Source organism: Glycine max, chromosome 15 (genome assembly GCF_000004515.6).
Source record: "Glycine max cultivar Williams 82 chromosome 15, Glycine_max_v4.0, whole genome shotgun sequence".
Taxonomy (NCBI): Eukaryota; Viridiplantae; Streptophyta; class Magnoliopsida; order Fabales; family Fabaceae; genus Glycine; species Glycine max.
Genome location: NC_038251.2, coordinates 16,677,342 through 16,687,215, shown reverse-complemented (window position 1 = coordinate 16,687,215; position 9,874 = coordinate 16,677,342). Strand labels below are relative to the sequence as shown.

The 9,874-nt window shown below is 33.9% G+C and overlaps 1 protein-coding gene across 1 annotated transcript; it reads left to right on the top strand.

Annotated features, from left to right (window-relative positions):
- Positions 1-2,673: 2,673 nt before the first annotated feature.
- On the top strand, positions 2,674-5,371 carry LOC112999585 (uncharacterized). The gene is made up of 6 exons (XM_026125903.1): positions 2,674-2,898; positions 3,037-3,718; positions 3,791-3,912; positions 4,537-4,665; positions 4,747-4,935; positions 5,318-5,371. Exons 1-6 carry the CDS (start codon positions 2,674-2,676, stop codon positions 5,369-5,371), a joined length of 1,401 nt encoding a protein of 466 aa, XP_025981688.1.
- Positions 5,372-9,874: the final 4,503 nt, after the last annotated feature.

Here is a 9,874-nt window from a genome sequence, read left to right as displayed (position 1 = left end):
CCTCCTATAACATGATCTCTCCTCAATCAGACTCATCTTTTAATTGGCATGTTGGGGTTGGACCACAACCCTCTAGTTTCATTATTTAATGAACACAATATGAAAAACCAACAAAATTTATGTGAATGTCTAAAACAATAGTCTTATAGAGGTCATTAGTCTCATCACAATCAAATATCATAGAATACATCATAAGACAATGAGATTAAATTAATGGAGTTCATTGTACTCAAATTCTAGAACATAGAGTTCATGCATAACAATATTAGAATCATAAAGTCCATGTCAACATAATTAACCTCATAAAGTTCATACACTAACATATTAAAATAATAATATTCATGCATAATAATCATACAATTATAGAAATAGCCTCCATATCATCAACAAAACATATAACACATCATGTTACCACTAATATAATTATAGAATTAGCCTCAACACCATCAACGAAACATATAACATACCAAATCACCACAATAATAGAATTATAAGGTTTGTCTCGATACCATCAATAGAACATATATCATATCATGTCTCCACAATTATAAGACCATAGGATTCATACATCAATTCATAGCTTCACTCCAAGTCATAAGGCATAAAAGCAATTACTTCATTAATAAATCTTTATTCACTATCTCTTCATAATTTATCACTTCTCCTAATGAAATTTCATACCAAGTTCTCCTCATAATTTCAATGTCATTTAACAATATTCAATAAGCATTATGAGTCTAGTTCATGGAGTAGTATCACAATGCACAAGTAAGAATCCACATAATTAGGAATAAACCAAATAGTAACACATATCTTGTTTAGTCACAACATAGTAACACCTTTTTATAAAATTAATAACTCATTCATTTATCAGTGGAATTTTATGAAACTTGTCAATATATAAATTTTTATGTATCTATTTTTGAAATTGGATTAACACATACTCATAGGATCACCACACAAAAAGAAATAATCATTTTACTTATAGATGTTCTAGCAGAATAATAACAAAGTCCCTTACACATTCTTCCTGCTAACTTAAGTAGATCCTTAATCATCACAGTGAATTAAAATGAAAGTGACCCCAAATTTTAAATATTAACATGTCTACTTTCCATATATGTTCACTACATTCACAAATTATCTTCAAATCATTTCCAGTTTATCAAAATGCCAACAAAGGTCACAACTAGACATTCAACACAAAGGTCATTTTGCACAATTTATATTAATTTCCTTTATTACTCAAAATTTACGTTTCATACATCAAATTATAAGCCCCATATTTCTACTTTCATAATATAATTTTATTTTCATCACACAAAGTTCCAATAATTCCCAGTATACAATTTCGTGAGACATGTCATTGCAGAAAACTATTAAACAACTTGTGTGCATCATTTATGACATTGAACCACTTAGCAAAACAATTTTCCAAAGACTAAAATAAATATCCATGACTCCCAACATGGATTCCAACACCATCAACACAAGACAAGCATGAGAGAGAAGAAAATCCCCCATAGTGGTTCTTAATCTCACTTGGATTATGACCCAATTAGGTTAGGTGTCCTAACTGAATCTTAAGTCCCCTTTCAAAGCTTCATGACAATTAATCCTAGTCTTTAGTCACTATAAACTGATAAGTCTAACTCTAAGTAAGTCTCTTTATTAATTAAACTCTCTTTTTAATAAGTTTTGGTCATATTTACCAATTTGTCATTAATGAGTTGACAAAGACAACCCCTTCCCATTGACCCTAGTATTCTATAGTTGACCTTGTTGACTTTCTCTAATTCTAATCTACTATAATTCTAATAATTTAATTGCTTCTTTTTCCAGTTTATTATTACTATTATTTCTAATAGTAATATTTCTCAATTCCTATAGTCAAATTTTTGGGATGTTACATATATCATTTCAATACACTAGTTAAGGTCCCATCAAGTTTTCAGCCTCATTGTTGTTGTTGAGGATCAATATATTGATTCTATTTTATCAAAGGTAATTTTTAATTAGTTCATATTAGGTTTTTTTTGTTTGCATTCTTTTTTTTCCTTTTCTTTTTAGGACTTCTCTCCAAAAAACTTTTATTTTAATTATTAGGTTAAACATCTTTTTGGTCCTTCTAAATATTAGTATGTTTGCACTAATTTAGTCTTTGCTTTAAAAAAATGTCAACTTTTGGTCCTTTATTTTGAAAATTTTTCACAATAAACCTTTAAAACTAACTTTGTTAGGTGGTGTTAACAGTAATGTGGTTTGTGGCAATTTACGACCACAAAATATAAATTATATATTCATTATATATGGAAATTTTTTACCATAAAAAATGTCCCTCACCCCTTATCACGATTAAGCAGTTGCAGTTAGTTACAAGAAGTTATTTGAGTAGTTAGTTGATTATGGCAGTTAGTTGGTTACTAGAAGTTATTTGAGTAGTTAATTGGTTATGGCAGTTAGTTAGTTACTAGAAGTTATTTGAGTAAGTTAGTTGGTTACTCAAGTTAGTTATTTTTTATCTTTGTATAAATAAATCAACTTTGTAATACTTTGATGAATGAATCCTCAAACTTCTTTTCATCTATCTTTCATTTCTGATATAGTATCAGAAGTTTTTGCTTTCGTGCCTCTTGCTTCCTATTGAAGCTATTTATTTTTTTTCTCATGGCCATGGTTGCCTTTGATGATTCTAACCCCTTCATTCTTCATTCTTCTGACAATCCTGGCATTGCCTTAGTTTCTCATCCTCTTACCAGTGAAAACTATAATTCTTGGAAGAAAGTAATGTGCATGGCTCTTCATGGGAAGAACAAATATGGGTTTGTCGATGGTTCAATTCCTGAACCTGCTTTGGGTCACTCAACTCATGCTTTGTGGCATCGCAACAATAGTATCGTTTCTTCCTGGCTCCTTAATTCTTTATCCAAAGAAATGTAAGTAAGTATCTAACATTGTTCTTCTGCCAAAGCAATCTGGGATGATCTTCAAGAACGTTTCGAGCAACGAAATTGTCCTTTAATTTTTCAACTTCAGCATGACTTGATCACTCTGCAACAAGGTTCCATGTTTGTTTCCTCTTTCTACTCCAAGCTTCATTCTTTGTGGGAGTCATTATCAGAACTGAAGCCCTCACATAGCTGCACCTGTGGAGGAATTAAACCTTGGTGTGATTTTGAACAAATGGAGTATGCTATGCAGTTCTTGATGGGGTTGAACGAATCTTTCTCTACTATCAGAGGTCAAATTTTATCCATGGATCCCTTTCCCTCAGCAATTAAGGTTTTTGCCTTAGTTGTTCAAGAAGAAAAACAAAAGGAAGTTGGTGCTTCCACCTCTGCTAGTGAAGTTTCACATGCTTTTGCCTTGAAGACTTCTTCTGCTGCACGCAATCATCCTGACAATCGCTTCAAAGGATCTTCCAAGAATCGCCCCTTGTGTGCTCATTGGGGTATGTTGGGTCATACTCAGGATCGTTGCTTTAAGTTGCATGGTTATCCTCCAAATTATATGAGGACTGGTTTTTCCTCAGAAGCAAAGAAACATTGTTCTTCTTCTGAACCACCACACAAGGTTGCTCAACAAGTATCTGTTGATATGTCTCACTCCCAACCTTCCTCTGGTGACTTGGGTTCCCAGTTTCAGCTTACTGCCCAGCAATATAGCCAATTGATGAATCTTTTAGAAAGTCATGTTACCAATGCTATCATCCCTCAAGGTGTTTCTTCTGCCAGTGGTATGATCCTTTCTACATCCACTTCTAATTTTTTTCATGATTGTTGGCTTTTAGATTCTGGTGCCAGCATTCATATTTCTTGTTCCCTTCATCATTTTCGATCTTACCAACTTGTTTATGATAAAACTGTCACTCTGCCTAACAATGATGTTATACCTATCCTTGCCATTGGTTCGGTTTGCTTAACCAATACCTTAATCTTGCATAATGTTGCCTACATTCCTAAATTCAAATTCAATTTAATTTCAGTTAGTGCTCTTCTAACCAATCCTAATTTGTCTATTTCTTTTTCTCAAAATGAATTTGATATTTAGGAGAAGTAAGCTTGCAAGAGGATTGGTAGAGGGGATCTCATCCAAGGCCTTTATGTCTTAGACCTCAAGGACACTCTTGATTGCAAATTTACTTTTTTTGTTATCAATTCACATACAAATTCCATTCCTTGTAAAAATGCTCATATTTGGCATTCTAGATTTGGTCATATCTCAGACAAAGTTTTCAAACATTTGAATAATAAAATTGGTCTGCACCTTTCTCCCAATTTCTCTTCTTCTAATTGTTTTGTTTGTCCTCTTGCTAAATTTAGAAGATTATCTTTTCCTAACTCTAACCATTTATCTGAATTACCATTTGACTTAATTCACTGTGATATATGGGGTCCCTATGCTCACCCTACCTATGAGGGAAAGAGATTTTTCCTTACATTGGTTGATGACTGCTCAAGATTCACTTGGCTATTTTTGCTTAAGCACAAATTTGAAGCTTCGATTTATGTGCAACAATTTTTCACCATGGTTCAGACTCAGTTTGGTGTATCTATCAAATGCCTCAGGTCTGATAATGCTAAGGAACTTGCCCTCACTCAGTTTTTGGCTTCCATGGGCACTCTTCATCAATTTTCCTGTGTTGAAAGGCCAGAACAGAATTCAGTAGTGGAAAGGAAGCATCAACATCTGCTCAATGTAGCCAGAGCTTTGTTTTTTCAGTCTAAAGTTCCTATCTCATTCTAGGGTGATTGTGTTACCACTGCAGCTTTTCTCATCAACAGAACCCCTTCACCATTACTGCAACACTACTTACCCTACAATATTCTGTTCAAAAAGGAACTTGACTATCATGCCTTAAGAAGTTTTGGCTATTTAGCATTTGCTTCCACTCTTCCATCATCAAGGAACAAGTTTTCTACTCGAGCAACGCCTGTAATTTTTGTTGGCTATCCCCAAGGTTATAAAGGATACAAATTGTATAGCCTAGACACTAAGAAATTTTTTGTGTCCAGACATGTTGTCTTTCATGAATCCATTTTTCCTTTTTCAAACCATTTCACAGCCTTAAGTCATTCCTGATCATTTACTTGATTTGGTTATCCCCATTCCCATCACTAATACCTTACCTAACCCTGACCAGACTCGTAGCCAATCACCACAGCCACCTAACAACTTTAACCATGACCCAACTGATTCACCCTCAACCCTGCCTTAGATCATCTTCACACTTTTCCCTCTGTCACCTTGAGAAGGAGTACACACCACTCTAAGCATCCCTTATACTTGTCTGATTATGGTAATATCACAATCTCAGGCTGCATATCCCATCCAGCATCATTGTTCCCTGTTGCCTCATAGCCCCCCTTAGAGAAATTTCATTAATCACATCTCAGCAGTCTATGAACCTCAGTTCTATCATTAAGCTATTTCTTATCCTGAATGGCGTCGAGCTATGCATGAGGAAATCCAAGCTCTTGAAGCAAATTCCACTTGGACACTTATTCCATTACCACCTGATAAGCACTATATAGGATGTCTATGGGTGTATAAAATTAAATACAAAATGGATGGCTATGTGGATAGATACAAAGCTCGATTGGTTGCCAAAGGTTATACTCAACAAGCTGGGATCGATTTCTCTAATACATTCTCTCCAGTAGCCAAACTTACCACTGTGAGAGTTCTGCTTTATGTTGCTGCTGCTAGAAACTGGTGCCTCCTCTAATTGGATGTTAACAATGCCTTTTTGAATGGAGATTTTTTTGAAGAAGTTTATATGGAACTTCCCAAGGGATACAAGTCAACTAATCTTTCATTGGTATGCAAATTGAACAAATCAATATATGGCCTAAAACAAGCCTCTAGACAATGGTTCTGTAAGTTTTCCACTACTCTTCTTAGTCATGGATTCCATCAATCCAAGCATGATTACTCCCTTTTCACCCACGAGAAGATGTTCTCGAATAGGCAGGCTGTGAGGCAACTATGGAATCCGCCTTCCCTGATTCCGATGTTGTTGAGTGGCGGCTGGTAGTGAAAGGAACTGACGATCTTGGCTTAGATGGCTTTGCTCTTGGGGAACATCATTTATCGATAGTCAAGGTACCTGAAGTTTCATGAGCAGACCATTATAAACATTCTCCGGAAATATCCGAGTATAAGGAAAAAATTCCTAGGCTCAGGAAATTCCTTAGTCATTTTACTAGAATATGTAAATGACATCATCTTGTCATGACCCAATCTTGCCTCTGTACAAGCTGTCCAGACCAAATTATAGTCTTTGTTTCAATTGAAGATCCTTGGCCCTTTGAAATATTTTCTTGGCTTAGAAATAGCCAAATCCAGCAGAAGTATCTTACTATCCCAGTGAAAGTATACTCTCTCTCTTTTGGAAGATACAAGTTTCTTGTCCTGCAAACCTTCCAATATACCAATGGATCCCAATCTGAAACTCAATCTTCATGATGGAGACTTACTCCTTGATCCATCAATGTACAAAAGACTAATTAGTAGATTGCTTTATTTGACCATTTCACGACCTGATATCACATTTGCTGTGAATCGCTTAAGTCAGTATATGAAAGCCCCTAGAGTTCCTCACCTACATGTTGTTCATCATCTTCTGTAGTATATCAAATCTGCTCCTGGACAAAGTTTGTTTTTCCCTGCTCAGAACTCTCTCAACCTCATTGCCTTTGCTGATGCTGATTGGGCCAGCTGTGTTGATACCAGAAGATCCACTTCTGGCTTTTGTGTCTTTTTGGGAAACAACCTTTTTTTCTTGGCGTTCTAAGAAACAATCCACTATTTCAAAATCATCCATTGAAGCTGACTATCGTGCCTTGTCTTCTGTTACTAGTGAAATTGTTTGGTTAAGCAAGTTACTTCTTTACTTTGAAGTTGATGTGCCCTCTATGATGCTATTTTGTGATAATAAATTTGCTATAAGTCTTGCTTCAAACCCTGCTCATCACGAACAATCCAAGCACATTGACATTGATCATCATTTCATCCTAGAATATGTTCAGTCCAAAGTAGTCAAGATTGTCCATGTCAAGAGTCAACACCAAGTTGTAGATGTTTTTACAAAAGCATTTCCAAGCCTGGTTTTTGGTAAATTCATTGCTAAGTTGGGAATGATCAATATCTATTTGCCAACTTGAGGGGGGTATCACAATTAAGTAGTTGCAGTTAGTTACAAGAAGTTATTTGAGTAGTTAGTTGGTTACTAGAAGTTATTTGAGTAAGTTAGTTGGTTACTCAAGTTAGTTATTTTCTGTCTTTGTATAAATAAACCAACTTTGTAATACTTTGATGAATGAATCCTAAAACTGATTTTCATCTATCTTTCATTTCTTTCATTTCTGATACCCCTACTTGCTAAAATCAAACCCACAATGATGATTCAATGCAAGTTATTTGATAATATGGATTATTCATAGAACAAATAAATAGAGTACATGATGCCTCTTAGGCTATTACAAACCCAATAAAGATTTGAACATCAATAATAATAAAAATAAAAGTGTACAAAAAATGACACACACAAATACTCTCTTATATGCCATCCTACATATCTTAAATCTACAAACCCAATGTCTTAAAAGGGTCATCCTCAATGGAATCAAAGACCCTATCAGGGTCCTTCTAAGGTTTGGTCCTCCCTAATGACAACTTCATGGTGAAGAAAAAATTAAGGATTCTCGTGGTGTGTAATTTTTGTCCCATCTTGTCGATTGGTAGCCAAAACTCCATTGTTAAATTGATTGGCATTAAAGGGATAAATAAGTTATTGTAAGCTCTTTGGTGTATTTCACCTTCTATGAGTTCTAGTCTACTCTCCATGCCCCACCTTGACCAATGGTAGGCTTCACAAACTCAAAGCGAAAGGTCCTATTGTGATCTTGTCTCAACATATGCTCCCGTGAACATAATAATGTCACAATCATACACATACAAACAACATTCAAGGATAAATTTATTATATAGATATATAATTGTGCGTATAAAGTAATTAATTGACATATTAAACCGATGCAGGATTTACAACAATCATGCATCGCATGCAAGGCGTCTGACCTTCAATGGATATCATCATATAGATGAACATGCAAAACATTGTACATGTTCTTAGCTACGCAACCATACTTTTATTTCCAAGTAAATACTGAAAATTGTTCATGTGAATCCAATAACACAAGAGAAATCCTACAAAGCAACCTCAATCATTATCATGACAAGATTGATACTAAGCAACTCTTATAAATGTCATGATAGAGATCCTACCAAGTAACCTCTATAGAAAAGACATGAGGTTTCACTAAGCAACATTAACAATTATGATAGAAGTATTACCAACCAATCCAAAAATTCTATATTTGGCAAAATTGTAAATTTGGTCCCCCAATTTATCTTTAGTTTCGGATTTGGTCCCCCAATAATTTAATTCACAAATTTGGTCCCCCTATTTTGTAAAATCGTGCAATGTTGGTCCCTCAAGCCACAATTGGTTGTTGACCGTTAACAAGTGATGTTGACTGTCACGTGTCACGTTCTTATTGGATTATGACTGCTACGTGTCATATTCTGATTGAATGTCAACTCCATGAAAGATGAAATGAATTGTTATTTTCATTGACCAATCAGAATATGACATGTGACAGTCATCATCCGATAAGAATGTGACACGTGACAGTCAACATCACTTGTTAACGGTCAACGTCCAATTGTGGTCAGGGAGACCAACATTGCATGATTTTACAAAATAGGGGAACCAAATTTGTGAATTAAATTACTGGGGGACCAAATCCAAAATTGAAGATAAATTGAGGGACCAAAAATACAATTTTGCCTATCTTTTTTCTTTTGGATGAGACCCTATATATAAATATTTTTGTGCATGTAATTTTTGGGTGACGCAATTTGTGATGCAACTTTTTACTTGTTGAAATTTGTTAAAACAATATTATTTTCTTAATGTAATCAAAGATAACATTTTTATTGAAATTATGTGTCTATTTTTTTTTATGTAAATATGCTTACATTTTCAAATATTTATATATAAGTAAAATTAGACTTAGTTCCCTTAATCTAAGTCTTGAGTTCGAGTATTGTGGGGGGAAAAAACAGTACAATTGAAAGAAAAAACTTCACTAAAAGTGATCAGTCAAATTTTTTGACTAAAATTAGTATTCAACAAAATTAATAAATATTTCACACAAATATAATGATTAAAAAAATCCTTATTTATTATTCCTCCTAGAACTCATAAGATGTCTGGATCAACTCTATCATAAATGTCTTGGTAGAGATCTCACGGGTAACCTCTACAAAAAGACATAAGATCCTAGAAGCAATTTCAACAATTATTATGACAGATTTTACAAGCAACCATTTTAAAGGCATGAGTCCTACCATGCCGCCTTACAATACAGAGTTTCATTCTCTAATGTTTTCGTTTTCCATTTTAAATGGACAACATAAATTGTAAAGATTACGTAAGAATTAAATTAATTTTACTTAAGACTTTTGTGCTATCTCAAATCTATTCGCACTTTTTTCCTAATTTATACTTGTTATTAAGTATTTTAAACAAAATAATTTAATCAGAAGAATAATCGTAATTCTTTTTTCTAATCTCCTTAAACTTTAAAACTTCAAAAATCATAAAACAAAGTTATTTTATCCTAGAAATTTTATGATAAGCTTCTGCGCTTGTTTTAAGTCTACCCAAGTTGTTTTATATGAAATCCTATTTTTGCCCTTGTATTTGAGTAAATAGGTAAATCACTTAAAACTTCACCAATAACCAGTAATATATATATATATATATATATATATATATATATATTCAATTTCTTATCCTCTTCTC

Bases quoted from the DNA above. Each gene is read 5' to 3' on its own strand.
- LOC112999585 (XM_026125903.1), top strand. From the start codon at position 2,674: ATGGTTGCCTTTGATGATTCTAACCCCTTCATTCTTCATTCTTCTGAC. The intron at 2,899-3,036 runs GTTTCTTCCTGG...TTTCAACTTCAG, and splicing joins GGCATCGCAACAATAGTATC to CATGACTTGATCACTCTGCA. The intron at 4,666-4,746 runs GTAGTGGAAAGG...ATCTCATTCTAG, and splicing joins AAAGGCCAGAACAGAATTCA to GGTGATTGTGTTACCACTGC.